The sequence below is a fragment of the Aspergillus ochraceoroseus genome, assembly GCF_002846915.1.
Source record: "Aspergillus ochraceoroseus IBT 24754 chromosome Unknown P175scaffold_6, whole genome shotgun sequence".
NCBI classification, from domain to species: Eukaryota; Fungi; Ascomycota; class Eurotiomycetes; order Eurotiales; family Aspergillaceae; genus Aspergillus; species Aspergillus ochraceoroseus.
In genome coordinates this window covers 955,856-978,099 of record NW_024468481.1, presented here as the reverse complement: position 1 = coordinate 978,099, position 22,244 = coordinate 955,856, and the positions used below count along the sequence as shown (strand labels likewise).

At 47.8% G+C, this 22,244-nt stretch overlaps 4 protein-coding genes across 4 annotated transcripts; all 4 read right to left on the bottom strand.

Annotated features, from left to right (window-relative positions):
• Positions 1–211: 211 nt before the first annotated feature.
• Positions 212–2,881, bottom strand: P175DRAFT_0502880 (ATP-dependent 3'-5' DNA helicase). The gene has a single exon (XM_040897493.1). It carries the CDS (start codon positions 2,861–2,863, stop codon positions 266–268), a length of 2,598 nt encoding a protein of 865 aa, XP_040750730.1. The 5' UTR covers positions 2,864–2,881; the 3' UTR covers positions 212–265.
• Positions 2,882–4,780: 1,899 nt separating this feature from the next.
• Positions 4,781–6,921, bottom strand: P175DRAFT_0502879 (uncharacterized protein). Its single transcript, XM_040897492.1, has 5 exons — positions 6,741–6,921; positions 6,146–6,618; positions 5,575–6,070; positions 5,201–5,508; positions 4,781–5,129 (listed from the first exon to the last, which is right to left on the bottom strand). The coding sequence occupies exons 1-5, from the start codon at positions 6,751–6,753 to the stop codon at positions 5,064–5,066; spliced, it is 1,356 nt and encodes a 451-aa protein (XP_040750729.1). The 5' UTR covers positions 6,754–6,921; the 3' UTR covers positions 4,781–5,063.
• Positions 6,922–7,603: 682 nt separating this feature from the next.
• P175DRAFT_0502877 (Yip1 domain protein) lies at positions 7,604–9,210 on the bottom strand. The gene is made up of 4 exons (XM_040897491.1): positions 8,821–9,210; positions 8,345–8,750; positions 8,120–8,269; positions 7,604–8,049 (listed from the first exon to the last, which is right to left on the bottom strand). Exons 1-4 carry the CDS (start codon positions 8,915–8,917, stop codon positions 7,800–7,802), a joined length of 903 nt encoding a protein of 300 aa, XP_040750728.1. The 5' UTR covers positions 8,918–9,210; the 3' UTR covers positions 7,604–7,799.
• Positions 9,211–9,518: 308 nt separating this feature from the next.
• P175DRAFT_0510603 (pentatricopeptide repeat-containing protein) lies at positions 9,519–16,473 on the bottom strand (the record flags this gene model as incomplete). Its single annotated transcript, XM_040898524.1, has 11 exons — positions 9,519–11,225; positions 11,294–11,530; positions 13,229–13,231; positions 13,265–13,267; positions 13,301–13,304; positions 13,601–13,655; positions 13,695–13,750; positions 14,463–14,493; positions 14,722–15,069; positions 15,358–15,538; positions 15,742–16,473. The coding sequence occupies 11 exons, from the start codon at positions 16,471–16,473 to the stop codon at positions 9,519–9,521; spliced, it is 3,357 nt and encodes a 1,118-aa protein (XP_040750727.1).
• Between the last annotated feature and the right edge of the window lie 5,771 nt (positions 16,474–22,244).

Genomic DNA, 22,244 nt, shown 5'->3' with positions numbered 1-22,244 from the left:
ACCAGATAATAACGGTTGCACTCCAGCCCCCATATACCTCACAACACCTTTTTTCTGGATTTTTCTTCTTGGACTCACCCATCCCCATGTATTCTGCTCCCCATGACTACACATTATACCCATTCCACCCGATCTATTCATTTATCTATACATACAAAGTTTGGGGAATGATAGATAACAATGTCTTTTGGTTCCATTGGATAATATACCACGTCCGCTGTAGCTCTACATCAAAATAATATGTAGTTGGAAACAGGCGTCCAAGTCAAGGATTCCTCCAGGGAACCTCCTTGGCCAAAACAACCGTTTCTAATCCGCCTGCTAATTCTCCCAGCTCATCCCTTCCATCTTCATCGACCTCGCCCCACGGCAAAGCATCTACATCCACCTCCCATCCCAACAGACACCGCAACACCACCGCTGCGCCAGCCTTACTCATCACAGAGTTCATTTCCTTGCACCGTTCATCGCACACGCACTCCAAACACCCCTTCGGAGTGATACAAGTACAAGCCTCGATTCTTGACACAGCCCGTCGAAGAAGCACATCCACAAACTCAAAAGCCTTCCGCGCAATACCAGACCCGCACGGCCCACCCTTTGCATCATAAAATGTCAGTCTCGCAGGTCGCTGACGAGCAGGCGGGCGCAAACGAGCCAGCAGCCTGGCATGCTCTTCATCCTCTCGACAACTCTGGGACCGATGTTCCACCGCGCGTTTTAAATTCTTCCCGAGTTCCTTTTTTGCGACCTTGCATTCGGTGCGTACGTCGCCAGGAGAGGAGATCACAAAGCTAGGCAGCAATGACAAAACCGCGTGTTCAGCGGCGTGAATTGCAGCGGCAATATTGAGGCGCCTAGATTCGAGTATTTCGAGGGCTCGTTTGGGCACGTCAAGCCACATACCCTTGGTGAAAAGTTCGATTGGTGGGTTATCAACAGCTACAGCATCGAGAATGCGACCGCGTTTGTCAACTTTGAAGAAGCCGTAGACAACGGCATGAATGCGGACGGAGCCAAAAAAGGCTCGCGACCCTTCATTTGTTCCTATGTGCGTGGTGGCGGTGTTATTGTCGTTGTCATTAGGAGACAGGCTGATAAGGCGCATATTCTCTGTCTCGATGGGGTCGATGTCGGTGAAATCACGCTGCATGGTGTTCCAGTCCACATGGACTCGGACAACCCGTGCAAAGAACTGGTCTGTATTCAGCTCTTTGACTAGGTATGCCTGACCCTGGTGAAGAAAGATGCCACCTTCATAGAGGGTGAAGAAAGCACGCGAGGCCTCGACTTCTTCAAGAACAAGGTTTCGGGAATTAGTGGTGTCGATAACGGCGAAATGCTGGTCTTCCGTGTCGCGGATAGGTACACACCGTGAGGGATGAGGTCGAAATCGTTCATGGCAGTGATAGAAGCCCATCACGTCACGGACAAGCCGGGTGCCTGCCAACTCGGCTCCCTGTGAGCCAAAGTATACCTGGTCTTGATCTGGGTTGATGGGCATTTCAAATGCAGCACATTGGACGTGTCCTTCAAGGACCAGCTCGTTGGACAGGTCGATTTGCAGTTCGCAATTAGGTTTAGTGAAAAGCTCCTCCGGATTCTTCATGTAGTGCTGGTCTGTGGGATACCTATCGCCAACTAGAACGGAGAGAGAATCTTTATTCCTGCGTCCAGCACGACCACTCTGCTGTCGAAGGTTAGAGATTGAGTAAGGAAACCCCAGAGTGATAACAGCATCAAGAGATCCGATATCAACACCCAGTTCAAGCGCATTAGTTGCAACGATGCCTAATAGCCGGCCCTCAAACATCTCGGCCTCGATTCTCCTTCTATCTTGTGGACTGTATCCCCCGCGATACCCCATAATCAGCTCTCCAATCTCGGGCCGTTCGAGCTGATTGCATTCGTTCCGTACAGCCTGTAGCAGAACCTCGCATAACTTACGGATTCGGCAAAAGGCAATCACACGAGCACCACGGAGAATCAGTTGGCAAAAGAGTCGCGCGGTTTCCGCAATGCTGTCCCCTCTTCCGGACGTAGGATCACCAGGGTCTTTGTACGGCGTGTTCCAGCAGAGGAATTCCTTACGACCGCAGGGAGAGCCATCAAAATCGATTAGTTGAACGTCGTCGACACCAAATATGGCTTTCATGTGTTCTTGCGGATTCGCTACAGTCGCTGAGCAGGATATGAACCGGACATGGCGGTTCCCCACAGCTGCACAGACACGACGCAGGCGGCGCATGATAAATGCTACATGGGATCCGAACAGCCCATTGTAGACGTGGAGCTCGTCAACTACAACGAATTTGAGATTTTTCAGAAAGGTTCGCCAGGAGTCTTCCTGTGGGAGGATCGTGATATGCAACATATCTGGGTTGGTGAAGATGATGCGTGCCTCTTCTCGAATTAAATTGCGGTTTCCCATCGGTGTGTCACCGTCGAAGGTCTCGACCATCGTGCCTTGCAATCCTTCCAGATACTGCAAAAGCTCTTGCATACTGCGTCTTTGGTCTTGGGCAAGAGCCTTGGTAGGGAATATATACAAGCCTCTGCTGTTTGGGTCCTTTTCCAACTCGTGCAGCATGGGAACCTGGTAGATCAACGACTTGCCAGAGCTGGTCGACGTCGAGACGATGACATTGCGTCCATCAGATAGGTGGTTGATTGCTTCTGCCTGGTGAGAATAAAATCGAGTTATTCCTTTGGTGTTATACAACGCATTTACTAGGCCCTGTGAAAGAGTGAAATTCAGGTCCCCATATATCGCAGGCTGGGCATCGAAAGCCCTATGGCCGTCTGGAACAATCTGACCCGTATACCAGTCCATCGCTCTGATCTCTTCAATGATCTCAGCCATTGTCTTGCGCTCCTTGGGGATCGGCCCCATGTGTTTTGATGATTTATTTGCAACAGTATCAGTACCAGGAGGAACCGGAATCCACGCATTCTTCTCCCTCTCCAACAGCTCTACCGGATCAACCCCACGGTCCTCGCACTGTACCAAAAACGCGTCAATCGCATCTGAGAATTTCTGATTCCGCTTCTCAATCAACGCCAACATCTGCTTCTGACTGAAAACCGGCATTTTCAGATCCTCGTCCTTCAGCTTGCGCACCGGGTTCGTCGACTCTCCGGTCTGCGGGTGTTTCACCTGTCTCTTCAAATCCCCATCCAAAAACTCAAACAGTAATAATGCCTTTGTCTCTTCCAGGTCTGTCCCCGCCTCCCCACCCTCGCTCCCACCCAATACATCCCGACCAAAGCCACGTAGATCCTGCTTCTCCCCAGCCGTCATAACCTCCAACTTCGCCTCGTCCACATACTCGAACCGTACCGCCCGCGGCACAAGAACCTTCACCCGCGCGATCTCCTCAACGGTAAGCTCCTCCCCACCGCCGATCTGCGCCTGGACAGCCTTCTTGATATTCTCGAACGTAGTCGCAAAATGCTTCCGCGTACAGCAAAACGTATATACTATATTCAACGCCCGATGGGTCCGCGATACCTTCCTAAATGCCTCCGGCCACGGCGCAGAGGCTTTCCGCTTCGATACCGCAGACGACGCCGCAGATTTAGATTTCTTGCTCTTCTTCTTATGCGTGTTCAAGGATCCTACTGCACAACCGTCGTCTTCATCCCCTTTACCTTCATTACCATCTCCCTGCGATTCAGACGTAGCTGGTGACTTCCCCCTGCGGCGTTTCTTCTCCACATTCTCTACCCCCATACTCCCCGTTGCGGCAGTCCCTGACACGTCCAAGTTCGATGATAATCCCAGTTGGTTCTGGTTCTGGTTCTGGTTCTGGTTCTGGTTTTGGCGGTGGGGTTCATTCGACGCGGGCCCACAAGGCGTAGTTCTCTTTGCCGTTGAGTCGGCCATTTAGATGCCCCATACTCGTAGTTTGGGTTGGTAGTGTACTCGGTAGTAATGTCAAAATTATATACTACTTAGGTACCTAGTATTCTAAAGGGAAGAGAAAGGAAAGATGCAAAGTTCAAGTTGATGTTGGTGTTATTCTGGGCCACGGCACGGGTGGGGTGGAGCTATGTAGCACTATCATGGGTAAAGCTTATCTCTTACAGTATCATTAGGGCAGATACCTAATCTACATAATATACTACTACGTACTAATGGGCATATATCTAACTACTTAGTATCCCGCCATAATAATAGAATTATAGTATAGTATAGTATAGTATACAATTATCTACTGTGGGAGACTTCGTTGGAGGGTTCGGGCAAGTCAAGTCAAGTCAAATTTCAGTATGGCCGAAAAGATAAGCAAGCAAGCAACTCCTCCTCCTCCTCCTCCTCCTCCTCCTCCATGGGCAGAAAGGAAAACTTCTAGTTAAACGCCTGAATTCGGATTAATATCCTCCAAAAGCAGCAAGCAAGCAAGCACACTATGCATGCATCGTTTTTTTTTTTTTTAGAACGGCTTTGGAACAGGGTGGTTGGGTTACTTTTAGCCAGAGTCTTCTTTATATTACGGGTGATGATGATGATGATGATGATGATGATGATGATGATGATGATGATGATATAAATTGCTGCAATAGAAGTACTGGCTAGGAATAGTAAATACCAGGCCAATATCGAGTCGCTCCAGCACGAACAAGGTATCTATGTATCTATCTATCTATCTATCTGCAGCTGGAAGAGGGCGAAGGGAATTTGGATATCTTCAGGGACGTACCCCATGGCTCATGGCCACGGAGGGAGGGACTTCCTAGCACGCAAAATGTTTGGCTCGGTCAGATAATTGAAAAGTTGCTGGATTCAGGGCGAGCTAGAGTCTGTCAAGGAGGTAGCAAGAAGAGAATATATTCAGGCTAAAAATAGAAAGCAATATCCAAAACAAAGGAATGAATGAATGAATAAATAAAAAACAAGCATTTATAGTCAGCCAGTTCCCGCCAAAACGGTACTCCTCAGTCCCAATGCAAAGAAAGCCATCCCGATCTCCCCCAAGCTAAAATATCAAACTTTCAATCCAAGGCTCTCTTGGTGCGTAGTTTTATGGTTTTTATTTTATATTTAGCGTTGCGAGTTAAGCTTACAAGTGCTCCAGGAGGTCCTGGAGGACATGGTACAGTTCTTTGGCATGGTCTTCGCTTCCAGTCTATTTTTTTTTTTTTTTTTTTTGGCATCGTTAGTCATTGTATCAGAGAAATTGGGTTAGTATTAACTTACCCGAAGTAAGATAGGAATAGTACGGCCATTCTCCAAGCTCGCCAGAGTGATCTGCTTAGATTTCGGTTCCTTGCCCGACGCATCGCCAACTGTCATGCCCTTGAAGAGGGGAGTATTCAGCATGACTCGGAGGACGCCATCTGCGCGCATGATCATACGGGCCGCTTTCTTGTCCTCTACGCCGTTGGAAACTCGAACGTTGACTTTGAATGTGCCAACACCGCGCTCTTTCCACTCCTTATCGGAAAATTGGAATAGTTTGGCCTTACAGCTGAAATATGTTTTCTCTTCTTCTTCGCCGGTCTCGGCTGTTTTGTGGAGAAAAGGCATGTTAGCGCGGAGTATGAGAAAAGGGAGTAGGTGAGTTGACTTACTTGGCCGCTCAAAGAATCGTTCGTCGGCCTTCTCTTCTGCGAATTCCGCGGGTCCAGATTCCTCGTCGTCCTCCCTCTTCTCGTCTTCGTCAGATCCTTCATCTCCAGCTCCGAATGCCTTCGGCCTGGAACTTCCGAGGGCACTAGGTGCGTTTGGAGAGGCGAAGCTGGTCAAACCGCCACCTGAGCCAGCGGCCCCAAAGCCACCGCTGAAGCTAGAAAACCCGGAACCTAACGCCGCAAATCCGGAAGCCATAGGCTTTTGTGTCTCTGAAGGGGTTGAGGTAGGCGGCGATTTAAACACAGAGGGTGTGGAACTCGCCAAAGCGCCAAAGGGTGATTTTTCCGAGCCCGCAAAGGCAGCAAGGCTTGACGAGGCAAACGCAGAAGCGGAAGTGACGGGTTTTGCGTCCGAGGGTCCCTTGGATGCCGATGCACCAAGAGATCCGAAAGGAGATACAGAAGAAACATTTGCGAACGCGCTGGGAATGGGAGCCTAGATTCGATATCAGTCAATATAATGTTTCATGCTGTTATTCGATCAACCGGTGAATGGGAAATATATATATACCGGATCCCGTTCCTGGGAATCGTCTCGATGCCTTTTCTTCTCCGGTTCGCCTTCGGCGCCCGACTTGGCTGCGGTTTTGCCCTCCTCTGTCGAATCCTTAGAATCTGCGATTTCTGCAACACCCACTGTTTTCGAGTAGTCCTTATCAAGTTGCTCCCTGCTCCTCTTTTTCTTCAACCCCAGTGGATTAACTTCATCTACTTTTGGCGCTGTCTCTTCCGTGCTAGAGTCGCGCGACCGTTTCCGCCTGTGGCCTGCCTCGTCCTCAACCTTCTCTGTCGGGTCGTCATTGAAAGAGCGCTTCCGGCCACGGCTACTTTCCCGGCTAGATTCACCATCCCGTACCTCCTCATCAGAATTCCCCTCTGCAGAGCTTTTAGGGGCCGACGTAATGGATGTTTCCTTGAGTTTATTTCGAACAGGGCGCTCGCCGCCATCGTTGTCGGATAGTTGAGAATCATCGGCAGCAGTTACTGTAGAAGAGCCGTTAGCCGTTAGCCATAAGACCTCCATAATTGGTTGCTTGCATCTACAAGGCAAGAACAAATATTCCCGAAGGCTAAAGTAACAACTAGATCAGAGACAAAGCACGTACCTGTAGTATCCATGGCTCCATTTTCAACGTCTTTCGCAGTGCGAAGAATCAACGTTAGTATCATCCAGTCAGCCAAAATAACTTAACTTGGCCGGAAGAAATAGTGTCATCGAATGAACATACCCTCTACCACGCCATCACGCCGTGAATCCGCCGCCATGTTCACTATGCTTCCTGGGAGATTTTCGAGGCGAGTCTAGGGGGCGAAGGCTGTACTGGAAACGAGAAATTGCGCTGTTAGTCGGATTGCACGAAAACCACGACATATTATTCTCTTCAACAAAAATGAAGTACGGCCTCCGCTAAACCAGGCAAGCCAAACACAAATATCTAAAGGGGGAAATCATGAAAAACGAACTCGTCTCGGCGGAGATTCTCGATATGAAGCTTCTACCCGCACGCGAAAGTAGCCTGACGCAAATAATCAGATGCTTACCGATAAAGCTTTTCCCAGCTCCTCTCGAGAGATATGATCCGTGACTCGAGTACTGAAGCACAGAGGTCCGAAGGTGAAGATTGAATGAGAAATGGTGGTGGGATGAAGGAAGGTGCCCGTCTCGAGATGAAACCAGCGCAAAGGGTGACAGAAATCGAAGAAGTGAAAACAAAGAAGAGATTTAGTAGCGGATGAAATGGGGCGTATATGCAGCGAAGACCGAGTGGGGAAGAAGAACGATCGCAAGGATGGACAAAGGAGACAGAGCGGGAGATGGAGAGGATGAAGCAGCAAACAGCCTGCTGTGTTGTCGCCGGACTGACTGCCACTCGGTCACCGCTCACTCCGCCCCGCAGGTGAGTTAACGAATCTTGAAGTCCCCAGTTCCCGACATTGTTTTGTTTTTGTTTTTTTTTACCATAATAATCGAGGCAAACTACATTGGTTCCATTGGATATCGTGGTACGGCCAAAGGTCTAATACATGAAGAATGCAAAATACCATAAAGAAAGCAAGAAGAAGAGAAATAGAATCACATTAACATGAGATCAAACAAAGGCTCGAACCAGCCTTACAGCCCAGCTCTCCTCCTTATTCCATTCACCACATTCTCGCAGCTCTCTTTAACTGATGAAACAGAGGCATCCGAGCGCGATATAAAAGACAAAGAGAGGGTAAACCGCAATACCCACCCTGTTTCGCACAACCCCCGAGCCGCCCAGGATGCTCACGCCTGCTGCCAAAGACCACGCGATCAAGACAAGATAAACAGGTATGCGTGCGATTGTGGGAAGACCAAGCGCACTAAGGAGGGCGGCGATAACCAGAGGGAAGAGCGTGTAGCCGATAATGCAAACCGATTGGAAGAACGAGCTAGATGGATCGCGTCAGTGTGGCAACCAGAGACCACTTAAAGCAAAAGAAGGAGAAAGCATCAACATACATGTTCCCTCCCAGTAACTTAATTTGCAACGTCACCACCGCCTCTCCGATCCACACGAGAGAGAAGACTCCGGAGAACACCAGATCCGACTGCTCACCTTTGGCAATGGAAAGAAACATGCTCAGCAATAAGCAGAAAATAAGCGGACCCCTAGAATGTAGCACACTCAAGTCAGTAAATAAAGAAAAGAAGGGGGGGGGGGGGGGGAAAGCAGGCATAACTCACCAAAGATCCCAATCGCGCAAGCCCTCGCTCATCCCGCCTTGCAGGACAACATCAGCGTCAGGCCAACGTCCAAGAATATCTCTCACACCACTGCCAAACCCAGAGGCTTCTCCTCGTTCCGCAGCTCCGATCCCTCCCCCACGGCGCTGCAACATGCCGCCAATCAAATACTTGGGCCACAACACCTGGCGCATCTTCTCCCAGACAGCCAACAAGTCCCTCGAGAGTGTCTGCCAGACGCTCTCGTCGATTGTATTTTGGCCCGCATGGCGGTCCTCGCCGGGGATTTGAGAGGTCAAATAGTTTCCGGTGATGTTGCCGCCGCGAGAACTCGAAGACTCGGTTTGAATGTTGCCCGTCAGGGGGGTTCTATCTGTATCATGTAGAGGGTCATCGGCTTCAAGAGCTATGAGGCAATAAATGGAAGACGTCAGCGACAAAGCAATAGTAACCAGCGTTGTCGCAGTCCAACTAACCATCATCGGCCTCAATTACATCATCATCATCATCATCCAGAATCGATTCATCGTCGCGCAGGTCGTCGTGCGCATAGTACGGCGTTGTGCTGGCCATGGCTGTTTTGTATATTGTATAATACAGGAGGTGCGTACTGGAGCTCACAGCTTGGGTTGTTTTTTTTTCCGGTATTCCGCACGAGGGGGTGGTCACCACAAGAAACGAAGGGGTAAGAACCTGCTCAACCCGGATAATCGCAGTAGGAACCTAGCAGGAGCTGAGTATTCCGTGATCCGATCTGGACGGGGAATATTGAATGATGAGAAGAACTCCCTCGTGCTGCCTGATTGTTGGCCGGAGAGGCTAGAGTGGCATTACTCCCATTACGTACGCGGTTACGGCCCGAAAGAGGCAGGCGGAACGTCGTCCAAGAAGTTGAAGATTGTACAATGCAGGTTGGTTTGGAATAGTGAATTCTTTTCCTAGATGATTATAAATGGGATACATTCTGTAACTATATATACATAGAATCAACTAAATCTACCTGATCCTGATCTGCCCAATTGTCTAATATTATTATACATGGAAATGGAGTGATTGCGATATATACCAACGCCACCAGGATGCATGCAACAAAGAGAGAGCAATCAATACCAATCAAGAGTAGAGTCATGCAATGAAAAAAAAAAAAAAAAAAAATATCTATACACAAAGTGCATCATTTGTTGTCCCCAGAAGCTGGAGAAGAATCGTCATTTTCTTGCCCTCGATGCGCGAGAACCTGTTCCGGAGTCGGAGACACCAGCGAGTTATTGTACCTGGTGAGAACCTCCGTCTTCGAGTACTTGCGCAGGTCATTAGACTCTTTTTCAAGTTGCTGGCGGACCTTTTTGAGGAGCTTGCCTCCCTCGGACTTCAAGATCGAGTCGATGAGCATTCTCATCCCTATCAGCGCCTTTCGTGCTCCATCACCGGGCACCTTTTGTCGGTCACTTGGCTTCTTTCCAGGACCCTTAGACGACGCCCGTGAGACATGGCCATGCTCCATGGCTTCGTCCAGTTTGGCAATCAGAGGCCGTAGGTTCTCAACTGCAACTAATCTTAGGCTCAGTTGCAACCTTCGTCCCATAGCTGCCAGGTCGCTAGACCGCCGCTGCTCTTCCACATCAAGACCGTTTAGAGACATCAGAATCAAGGGGCTTTCTTCCAACGATCGAATTAATTCAAGGTACCCTTCCAACACGCGAGGATCAGGGAGCACAATAGCTTTCTCCATTGCTTTCAAAAGCTCATTGGCATTCTTCAAAACATTCATATTCTTGCGATCACGGCGGCAGCAGCTCAGCGCGATATGAAATGTCCTGCCGTCTGCTTTATGGGCCGGGACCATCTGGTCGCGTACCACTTCAACAGTAGCACGGCTGGAGCGGCCCCGACGGAGAAGACGCAGATATTGGTGGAACGATCCTACGTCGGGTTCAATCCGGTACGCATGGACTCCCTGTGTAAGATCCTGCCAATAAGTTTTCCCAACCGAGAGGGCTTGGTTCATGGTCAAGCAGGTCTCGAGGATCATCGAAAGCTCCCTGTTTCCTAAAGCAATGTATGCTGGGCCTGAAGGCTGGGTGCCTGAAGTGTCCAGTGTCGTAGTAGGGATCGTGCCTTCCGGAACGACTGGGGCAAACAACTTCTCGAAATTCTCCTCTGAGACCGCCTCTTCTTCGGTAGGATCAGCCTCTGGTTCTGAGGGCTGGTATAATCTGCCTCCCTCGTCCACAAATGGGACGTCATCTATTTCTTTCCGTGTACGAAAAGAATTCGTTGGCAGGCTTTCCCGAACTGAACGCCGCGGGGTGTCTGGTGGAGGTTCTTTCGCAAGAACCTGGATTCCCGCAGTTTGATGGTACAATTGGAACACTTCCCAGAAATGATGGTCGCCAGGGCCTTCCAAGAGCACACTCGCCATTGTGCCAACGAGAGTATTATCCAGAACAAGCTGGCCCCTCTTCCACCGATACACGATGTCGGACCATATCCGTTTCCCCTCGTTGACACACATAACTTTCCGAGAGAAAATCTTTTCAGCCTGATTGGGCTCCAACCGGGCTAGATCACGGTGAGCGGAGTCCTTGATAGCCCTCAAGATAATCGTGTAGGTAACGGAGTCCGGAGAGCCTGGTCCATCCTCGGGGAGCTCCCCGGCAATCTCCCACATTGTATCCATATCTCCATGAGACGCACAGACGTTCAGCATAGCGTTACTATGGATGATCTCAGGTTTAACGGTAGAAAACTCGGAGAAAATCGACTTGTAGAGATTTCGCGCGTTCCGTACAGGATTAGCAGCGGGGTGTTTCTCTTTCGTAAGACCATTCAACATGATCGTATAAGTCCTCGAATTCGGCTTGCGGCCGCGTTTCTTCATCTATTCGACAACCAAAAGTCAGCAAAAGCCACTCAAAGCCAAAGGAAAGCATCGAGGCGACGGCATACATCATTGTAGAACTTAAAAGCAGCTGCCGAATTCTTCTTGTTCATGCAGTACTCAATCAGATGATTCCAAGCCACCGCGCACTCCATCTTCTCGCTCTGCGCAACACGAACAATCTCCGCCGCAAGACCAATATTATCCGCTTGTAACAACATCCCGATTCGATCCGCCAGCGCACGGGGGTCTTTCAACCACTTCAGCTCCATCTCCACCACCTTGGCGGAGACCTTGGCAGTGCCCTCTTCCCCTTCCAGCGTTTTCCCAGCCGCAGCTAGGAAAATCGGATCTTTCTTCTGTGTTCTGAACTTCGATTCCCGCCGCGCATTCGAAGCTGAAAACGAAGTTGAATCCAGAGCTAGAACTGATTCATTGTCTCCAGAGGTCTCCGCACTGGCACTTTCGCGGTGGGATCCTCCTGCGCCTCCTGTTCCCAAGCTATCAGAATTCGTAGTATACGTCCTTAAGCCCGTGGTTATGTTCTTCGGTGCAAGTGAAGCTAGACCCAATACCCGCGGCGCAAGAGATACTGCTCTCTGCGATACTCCAACCCCACCTTTAACCCATAAGGAGCCCAAAGGGACTCTCAAGGCCATGCTCCCCTCAACCTTCGCTCGAAGCGCAGCGGCATGGCTGCAGCGGAGCATCTACGCTCGACAAATCAAGACCCAAGAAAAACGGTCCGATTCCTTCCTGTATTCTCTCAAAGCAGAGCAAAGACAATGCTAGTCGCCTGCTGTCTTCGCTGCGCGATGCTTCGGCTTGCGACAATTTTTTGGGGGGGGGGATGTAGGTCAAGAGGAATTCAGCTGGTAATGGCGTTCAAGAGGAGCAGAGCGGAGGGATTCAAGAGGAAATAAGGAATGTCTGATTATAGTGTAGGTAAATACAGACGACGTAGGTGGGTTGTAGCTTTGGGACGAGAAAATGTCTGATCGCGACGACCAGAAACGACCACTAGGCGGCACTAGTGGTCAGGCAATTACCTCCGTCCCGCGGGTGGTCACGTGATCATATACAGAGCCGACGTCTCTTGAAGGGCATCAAGTCTAGGACTATGTTTCTATTTGATGGAAGTGTGTCTAGATTACTTCAACCAAGCGCCAAACTTCAGCTGTAACTTTATCCTTGAACTGCGAGTCAACTGCTTCGGGGAAATTGCTCTCTGCACTTCTTCAAAACGCCTGCCTGAGGCATGAAAAGATCTCCCACTTATACAGAGCTATTCAACTTCGATCAACAAGTCCCAAGTCAGTAAATACAACAATACCCAGTACTAGGCTGGTAGTGAAGTCTAGTGCCTATGGAAGAGTTCATCTACATCAGACCAAATAATGAAAATCTGCCCCGAGAGAATCAATTCATTTCCCTCTCTTAAGTGTTCTCCCCACATAAAATAAAACAAGCATTTGCCACCCCAAGTACAACTAGTAAAGACAGTACACATCCACTACCTAACATAGTACTTACCTTAATAGTAATAGTTCAGTATCTACTCCGTACCAACCCCCAGGTTCTACACCTACAGCCAGATCCGAATGTCTCCTCCCCAATCTATACTCTCAACATTACATTCTCTCAAGAAAAACGCCCTCAGATCTGGATCTAAAGGTCTACCTAGTACCTACTACGTACCTAGTAGGTAACTAACCTCGCTTCCTTCTTTAGTCCATCCGCTAGTCAACCAGAACCATACCATTTTAAATCTTATTCAAGATCCGATCTCAATCTAAGTATGGTAACTAGATACTAGTAGTAGTTAACTATACTAAGACTAAGACTAAAAAGCTAGTTACTACTAACTAGTAGTTAAGATCCAAAAAATAAAATAAAATAAAATAATAAAAATAATAAAAATAGTTAAATCTTTTTTCACTAATTTTTTGAAACTTCCGGGGGGCCCTAGTAAACGGGTAAACGGTACATCGTTACTTACTTACTGACTACATAGTACTTACTGACTACATAGTACTTACTGACTACATAGGTATACATAACTAGTCGCTAGTAACTAATCTATAGATAACTTAATCTAGTGATGTGCTGGTTACTACTACTACTACTACTACTCAATACATACAGATATATAGCAAGTACAGTTATGGGCTAGAGACTATTGCAGAGTGCATTAATTTACGGTATTTATTATTGTCTTCAGATAAGCACTCCCAGATCTGCACGTTCTAAGCTAGTACATGTCTGCCTGGTCACAGAAACTACCCTTACATCCTCCGTACATTAGTGGTTACTGGGAGGTGTCTTCAGACTTTGTGCTACGGGGAACTAGACTAGTCACTGCAAACCCAAGTCACCCCGCTAATGCTGATGATGCATCTAATTTAGAGTTCTTGATATTCCCCGGTCCTGCTAGGTCAAGATGAGCCTAGAAGCCTTGCATCGAGATACTAATGCAGGAACCGCATCGAATCCGTTGTTCTAGAAGAGGGTCTTTCTGTCCCATACTCCACGGAAATTAACCGTAACAAATAGTAAAGAGTGGATGGTTGGACAGTTTCTGTCATTTCTAACACTATACAACAGAAGGGGATCCAAAAAAAAAAATCTGGAAATGAAGAGGGTCCGAGTAAGAACAGGGAGATTCGGAGGACATCAAAACTCTGACAAGCAGAGTAGGTTCAAGACAAGTTCGCAAAGACATAAAGAGGAAGGATATGGCACACTTTCGGGGACCAAACCCAAGGATAGGTCACGTAAATTTGGTCGAGTCATCGAAAGAAAAGGAAAATAAGGACAACAAGAGACAAAGAAAAACAATTCCACGTACAATAACAGAGACACATAATTCACAGTTGGAATAAAGCATAGCTAATGCAGAGGGCCCCGCCAGACATCCCATATCACAATCCCATAGCCAAACATCCGCAGAGGGAGCAGAAAAAAAGCAGTCCTTTGACTAGAGACAGTCTTTCCTTTTCTCATGCGACGATCTAGTTCAACAAATGGAAGGGGGTAAAAGGAAAAAAAAAAAAAAAAAGAGAAGAAGAAAATAGAAACAGGAAACAGGAAAGACATAACTAGGACAGAAGCATGAGTCGCAAGGCCACTCTTTTGACTGGAGCAATCAAGGCCAATAAATGGTATCATGTGCGCAAGACTTTAAGAAATTAGACCCGGAGATGGCGATATGGGATTAGGAGAAATTGGTATTAGAACATGCAGCCTAAAGAAAGGGAAGAGGGGACATCTATTGCGGGTAGCTGGTCGATTGGTTTTCTGCGAAGCCATCATCGATCAGCTACAAACCCTGAAGCAATAGACCCAAGGACCTTCTTTGAAATCGTGCGCTTCCATTTTCGCTGAGTGTGGGAATTTTTTTTTTTTTTTTTTTCAATGGTCGTCTCTCTTGATTCGAGATCCTTCATGGCCTGGCCCTGGCCAACAATGCAAACATAACAAAGGGCTGGCTACTTACGTTGCTGATACACTTGACTGCTCTGCCCGTAAGGCGAGTGAGGGTAATTTGGAGGGTATCCCATTTGTCCGTTGCCCTGGTAGACCATACCACCAGCGCCACCGCCATACTGACCAGGCACCTGGCCATCAGCAGGCTGGTATCCAATGGGGGGCAGCTGAGGCCGGACACCGCCAGGGTAGGCAGGAGGTTGACCAGGCTGACCAGGATCCGCAGGATTGGGAGCATCAACCTGGGCAGCCTGGGCAGCCTGGGCAGCTGCGGCACGCTCGCGCTCTTCAGCAGCTTTGCGCTGGGCCTCCTCCTCCTTCTTTCGAGCCTTCCACTCCTTGCGGATTTCCTTAAATTCTATGGCGTGTTAGTCAGGAAGGTGTTTGACGACTGATGAAAAGCGTAATCTTGGTTTAATGAAAAAAAAAAAAAAATGGGATAGAGAGGGATCATTCGCGACAGACTCGGACGCTACTGCCATCCGTCACGCTAAAGCTGTGTAACTCGACTAGCGTGTGCTGTACCCGCACTAGCGAACCAAAGACAGCTGCGACAAGCAACAACTTCGCAAACCACCAAAACAAATCCCCAGGTTTCAAAAAAAAAAAAAAAAGTAATAAAATTTGGCGTAAATTTCCTACTCACCTTCAGGGGTACGCTTTGCACCATGCGATTGCATTGTAACATGGGCATTCAAGTGGTTAAGAGTGCCGTAAGCCTTCTCACAGCCATTCCATCCACACTTGTACATACGTTCGATCTCTTCATACCGGCGACGAGGACGCTTATGCTGCTGCGCACCGGGAATTGGAACGAACGAGTAAACCTAATGATTTGCCAATAAGCCTCTAGATCATGGGAAGCCCTTAAAAGACAAAGATGAAATAGCGCGCCCGGTTTCTCCCATGGCTCTGAGGGGTCACTCTTGGATAGCAAGGCCCCCCAATAGCTAGGGCGGGCATCCCAAGATAACAGTCAACGCAAATGCGCAGCCTTTGGAAACAGACGCCAAAATCATCAAAAACATACCTGGCCAGGGCGCGGCCCTGCGGTCGCAGCAGGGGAGGCGGGACCAACCGTTGTGGCAGGAGTGTTGTATGGTCCAGGGAGACCGTGCTGGTGCTGTCCATACCCATGCGACCATTCTGGACGCGCATACATTTGTGGGGGCGGCGGAGGGGGGTGACCTTGATACTGAGCCATGTCATGGCCTTGTGGCTGGTAAGGCGAGTAGGGAGGAGGGTAGGTAGGGCTAGAGGCCGCGATTGAGGGATCTATAGGAACGTCCGGGTCAGACTTCACGTTCGAGTGATGATTGCGATGGTCATTGTGTGGCCCATCAGTGAGGGTGTTCATGGACGGACTTGTTGCTTGAGCCATACCTGCCGCACCACCGGCTTGGGTGTTCGGCGCGTGATGGTACTGAGGTGGGCGGGCGAGGTACTCGGGGTAGGCAGGAGAGCGCGCAGCAGTGGGAGGTTGGTTCAGACCGTAGTCCGACTGTGGCGTGTTGTTGGACGAAATATTGGCGGCGGGGCGGACCTCAGGTTGCGGCGTGTACTGAGGGTTGGGGCGGACCTCAGGTTGGGGGGTATATTGAGCAGTGGCAGCAGCAGAAGCCTGGTCTGCAGCTGGGAGTTCAGAATGATGATGCGCGGAGGCAACCGGTGGTGGTGGAGGAGGAGGAGGAGGGTGAGGAGGATTTGGATATGGAAAGTGCGAACCTGACTGCGCGTACTCGGAAGCAGGTCTGTTGTCCATATAATACAGAAGTTGCCGCTACCGGAAGAATATCCCTGGACGATCCTCCAAGCTGATCTCGCGTGTGCCTGTTTACAAAAACACGCGTCGGAGGATACAATGAGCTTTGTGAACGGCCAAAAAAAAAAGTAGTACAAAACGGGTAAAAAGAGCAAGGTGTGCCGAAGGTGATAAGTATAGAAACGGGGGTGGGAAAGAGGATTGGATTGGGGAGAGAGAGATCCTAGTGTAATCCCGTGGCGAATTCGCTTTGGAGATCCCCTCTTTTTCCGTTGGAACGTACTCTTGATTTCTTAGTGGGAATTGAGGGATTGCAGGACTGCAAGATTGCGACTAGGCCAGCGAGACTCGAACAGGGGAAACAGAGACTTGGACCAGGTCGCTGCACGGGGGGGGGGGGGGGGTTTTTCCCTCGACGACGATAGGGAAGAGGAGGTGCGAGGAAGGAAAATAAAGAAAGGATCGACGCGTAATTATGAGTCGCGAAAGTAACAAATCGCCCACTTTCTCTCTTTCTCTTTTCTATCTCTCTCCAAAGCAGTAATTGAAAATTACCACTGTATGGCAGAGGACATGTAATAATAGAAATGAAAAATGAAGGTTTGTGTAGTAGTTGTTTAGGAGGTGCAGCGTTGGATCGAGATGCTTAATCGTCTTAGTCGCCTCTTAGGGTGACGGAGAATGGCCTTGCAGGTGGCGGTAGGCACGACAGCACGAGGAGGAGGATCCAGCGGGAGAAAAATGGACAAAAAATAAAATAAAATAAAATAAAAAGGGACGGTGCTATCTGCGCTCCGGGCAAGGTTGGGGGGGGGGGGGGGAAATAGTAATAGAGGGTTTAGAAAGCAGCCAAACCAAAACCTGGCTTAGCAAGAAAGTGGTACATATGTATACCTTAGGTATCGAATAAAATCAAACCAAAAAAGAAAAGTATACGGAGGGGGAAACTAAAATAAAATAAAAGAATCCACCAAGGCGAAAGAGTAATAGCGCAGGAGACGATGCCTCGATCCAAGTGGCGACACAGTAACACAATCACCCTAAAAAACAGACGGAGGGAAAAATAGTTTCGACTTGACCCGAAAAACCCAGACCAGACCAGGGAAGAGGAGCGACCTAAAAAGGCTTCAGAGGAGCAGCACAGAGGGGGAGGAAGAACGCAGCTTTTTGGAGCACCTCGTGGGATCCGAGGATATGGTGGGGAGCGCGTGGGCCCTGTAATTTTCATCTACTGGCAGATGATAGGCAAAAGAAATCCAAAGAGAAAATATATAATTTAAAATATATAAAAAAGAAAGAAAGAAAAGAAAGAAAAGAAAAGAAAGAAATAAAAATTAAAAAAATAAGAAAAATAAATAAAAATGATGAGGTAAAATCATGTAATACATACTACTACAAGCAAAAGGTGAAGGGGGGGGGGGGGCGGTTTTGGTAAGGTAATAGATAATACTGGATTTTGCTGGAGGGGGCCGCCCGGAAGATTTCATCCTTATTTGTTCGATTTTTTTTTTGGCTCTCATGGAGCGGAGTTGTTGTCGCTTTGTGGTGGACGGCTCCGTTGCCAGTAACTTGACCCACTTTCTCCCTCTCCCTCTCCCTCTCCCTCTCTATCTCTATCTCTCTCGTTTTGTCCCCTCTTAAAATGTAAATAATAATACTCCAAGGACTCAGGAGTTGGTAATAATCTCGAGTCCTGCCAGTATAATTTTGGCCCCTTCCTCCCCTCACTCTAATCTTTTTAAAACCTGTGAATTTTGACCCGGCTAAGCTTTCCTTGTCTGGTCGAGATTCTCTTTCTCGAGTATCCGTATTTTCTTTTTATTTCATTTTTATTTTATTTTCTAAGGGAATATTACCTGGATATCCTGTTTTTTTTTTTTTTTTTTTTTTTTTTTTTCCTCGATTTCCTCCCCCCTCTTCTTCCAGCGGCAGACTCCGCGGAAAGTGGCGAAATCAGTAAATTATTTCTCCAACACCCCCCTTTTCCTCTTTCAGAATACGGTAATATTTCCGCGGTGTCATCCGCCCCTTCTTTTTTTTTTTTTTTTTTTTTTTTTTTTTTTGGCCATGTTGTTTGTGAAAGACCCAAGTTTTTTGAAGTTGTGTGTGTGGGTTGTTTTTTTTTTTTTTTCAATTCCGCTGTGGCCAGAACGACAACTAGACGGGAGGGATAAAGTAGTAGGTAACTAGTTACAAAAAAGCATGAAGTTGAAAATAACTTGTGATAGTATAATGATAGTGGTAGGGATTTAGAGCTTGGATGGTCTACCCGCGAGTTGGGCCGGGCGACGACGGTGCGCGTTGTCGAGTTTGGCCGGGTTGCGAGACTTGTCGTGAACCTAGCTAGCGTGTGTTCCGTCCGTGGGTACGGTCCACGATCGTTGGCCAACGTTTAGCACGCGCCGTGGATAGGGAATCAGGGCCCTACCTAGCGGACACACAAAGATAGGCTAGGTATGGCGTGCCCGAGAAACGGCTTGAACGCGGGACTAGGAGAAAAGAGGGTGTAGCGTAAGTCGGGGATAAGTGACGAGCGCGTGCAGGACCCGTGGTAGAGGCTGACGGAACCAAGACAACATACGGAGTAACTATTGTTAAAGATCGATGGATGTCAAGTTGGTAAGGTAGTAGTAGTATCCTTAATTCTTATCATTATTATTGCTGGGTATACAAATTAATATTAATATTAGGAAATAGTATCAAGATCAGGATGGTAACATGAAAGCTGGAAAATGATTTCAAACCTGACACCAGTGATACCTACCTACTCTGTACTTCGATGGCCTGAGCATGTTCGGTTTGTGCAGGGGGAACTGATGGAACTCGGGTCACTTCAACCCGTTCGCGAGCCTGCGACTGGTGGGAAAAGGAGAACCAGAGCCAGGAGGAGAGATTAGATGCTGGAGGGTGCGCTGTCGGCCAACCGGTTGTTGGAGGCCGGTTTTAGGAGCTGGCAGAATCATCCAACCAAGCCATCAGGATGAGAGAATAGAAGTACCCAATCAAAATTAAGGTAAAAGCGGAGAGGAAATTTCTGCTTTCAAATCAGGAGATGTCAGTCCCAGCGGTAACGAATAATTGGTACACCCGTACATGCTAGTCTCTTTTTTGCGCAAGTCAGGAACGCGTGGGTGGGGAACACGAGGATTACTGACCAATAAAAGTGGAGTGTTAATGGAACCTTTGATAAATTAAGTTTTCTCCAAGTTACCGTTAGTAATAAGCATGTATTATCAAGTTTGGTAGATACCAGACGCCCTGTGTAAGTAGACACTCCAAAGGATTACCTGCTCCCAAATGAAGAGAAAGGAGATAGGGCTGGGGTATCTATAGGTAGGTAGGTATTTACCTAAATAATCATTGGGTTATATGTGTTGATGTTTTCTACGGGGTAGTGCAAGATAGATGATGATATCTGATGTATTCGTACAAGGGTCATTGTGTTCCGCCGCTAAATGAAGCACAGGCTGAAAATGCCTTAATAGGGAGATATGCGAGATTTTCCGAATCTTGATAAGGAGATTGGGGGAAAGGAAAGAAATGCCACTCGAAAGCAAAGGCTGGTTGACCATAACAAAGATAATAGAGAGGCTGGGAAAAGTCCATAACCTGGAAAGTACTACCGCTCCACTGCCGAAATCCGTGTCTTGGTATGGCCCAAGACATCAACACTTTCTCCAGTCCACCCTGGAAGTTAAATGCTATAATAATAATAGGTACCTGCCTGGTATTAGAATCCGAAAGCAAAAAACGGAGTTTCGGTAGTACTCCGGGGATACCGGGAAGGGAATTGCAAAATTACTTGATTTAATATGGCTTGAGCTCTCGATGGATAGGACTCGCATTTCCTCTTGCTTCCCAGTTCCCACTGAGAGAAAAGGGGGAGGGCGGACTTTGTTCTGATAGGAAAGCGATGCGGAGGATGGAAGAGAAAGGGACGCAAGAAATGCAAGGCTCCAACCTCGGAAGGTCTTCCCCTCAAGACCAGACAACCTCTGAGTGGTGCGATGACCGCGGTATGATTGGTATGTTCACCAAGCCATACCCCGCACAGGCGGAACCAGAACAAAACCTACCTAGTGGACTGTGGACTGCCGGTGAAGAGAGCAAGGATGCTACCTAAGTAGAGCTGGCATCAACATCATAACATCATTATGATTCAACTGTGTTGTCGGTAAGCAATATTATCGTAATAGTTAACTCATTATGCTAGGTCTTTAATAATTCTCCCAGGGAGCGCAATGACTCGATAGATGTTACCGACCTTATCTTACAGTCGCATCAAAATTATCTTACTGCTGGTCACACGGAGGGCAACCATCCAGTGGTTCTGGAAGTGTGGATCACTTAAATCAATAAATAATAATAGGTATTTGATATCAACTGCCAGCATCGGGTGCACGCCCTGATATTCCTTGACTATATCAAATGATGCCTTCATCAGATACACCCGTGGACTTGGTTACATCGGTCTCCTGTTATTGATGTTATCATGAGAAGCTCTCTCAACAAGAAGCCTTGGAATCCTGAAGAAAAGTGAGCGGATCGAAATTTGTATCCCCGGAGGAGGTAGGTAATATTATCATCATGCCTACTACTAACACCTAGGTCGGAAGTATTTCTACATCCATCCATGCACTGTCTGTTCCCGATGGTGGCTGTTGGCTCGTACGGAGTACAAGATATTCACGTCGACCCATCATAACCGTCAACCAATTCTATGATCTGTACACCTCCTAGCAAAGCAAAAAGTCTATCTATCTCCGACGATTTTGTCCATTACCCTGAGGAATAATAATAATAATATCGATACGCGTTTGTTACGATACCGGGATGGTCCACCTTGACAACAAAGCGCTGAATCGACGTTCGACACCCACCTCCTCAATTTATTTTTATTTTTTATTTTTTTTCTATTATCATTATTGATACTGTTTCTCTGGATGGAGACCTCCGTATGCACATGAAAAGGGGCAACTTTCTACCAATTACCGATCTTAATGGAGAATGTGCGTCCTGTTCTTTCCGACAATGAATTGAGATTCTGGTATTCTTTTCCGACTCCTTTCCCACCGCAACTAAAGGGGGTAAGGGGGGCGGATGTTATTGTCCGCATACACAACATCATAGTTACTCCTACATACTTACGTAGTAGCTACACTGTTCTCATATCTAGGTAAACCCAGGCTCACCCTGCTCCACGTGGGTGTCGTATGTAGTTGGCTATAGCCTGGACTGGAGTGCCTTAGTATAATTTAGTCGTCTATGCGCAGGTAGGCTTTCTTTGAATATTCGCCTTACGCCTGTCTATTGTTGGTCTGCATAACTACACTCCGTAGTTGTACTCGTATGCGTTTTTGATATACTCTGACGAGGCGGATAGAAAAGGGGGGCGGGCAAAGAGAACCTTATACGGGGGGGTTACGTACTAGGCACCTAAGTAGTTAAGTTTATTATCCAGCGCAGTATTCTAAGATTCTATGTAACTTTGTTTGCTTTTTTTTTTTTTTTTTTTTTTTAACCCCCCGGTTCTGATGCAGATGTTTTTTTCAATCTTGAAATTGAATAAGAGAATCGAAGGAACAACCGTGCCAATTACCCGTATACCAGACCTCAATCAAACTGGGGACCTTGCCGACGAACCGACACCGCACCACATAATGGTATAATAAGATTACGATGTTCCCTCTAGGCTATATCATCACATGTTGACTAGTTATCTCATACACATTTTAAGATCCAGAGTCTTCCGGTGTGGAGTGTCCGGATGG

What these genes read in the sequence shown, in the direction of transcription:
- P175DRAFT_0502879 (XM_040897492.1), bottom strand. An exon ending in ATTCCCAGGAACGGGATCCG is followed by an intron (nt 6,071 to 6,145) that starts GTATATATATAT and finishes TATCGAATCTAG; the next exon opens with GCTCCCATTCCCAGCGCGTT. An exon ending in CTATTCCTATCTTACTTCGG is followed by an intron (nt 5,130 to 5,200) that starts GTAAGTTAATAC and finishes AAAAAAAAATAG; the next exon opens with ACTGGAAGCGAAGACCATGC.
- P175DRAFT_0502880 (XM_040897493.1), bottom strand. Translation starts at nt 2,863, where the DNA reads ATGGCTGAGATCATTGAAGAGATCAGAGCGATGGACTGGTATACGGGT.
- P175DRAFT_0502877 (XM_040897491.1), bottom strand. Translation starts at nt 8,917, where the DNA reads ATGGCCAGCACAACGCCGTACTATGCGCACGACGACCTGCGCGACGAT. An exon ending in TGTAATTGAGGCCGATGATG is followed by an intron (nt 8,751 to 8,820) that starts GTTAGTTGGACT and finishes ATTGCCTCATAG; the next exon opens with CTCTTGAAGCCGATGACCCT. An exon ending in AAGTTACTGGGAGGGAACAT is followed by an intron (nt 8,050 to 8,119) that starts GTATGTTGATGC and finishes CGATCCATCTAG; the next exon opens with CTCGTTCTTCCAATCGGTTT.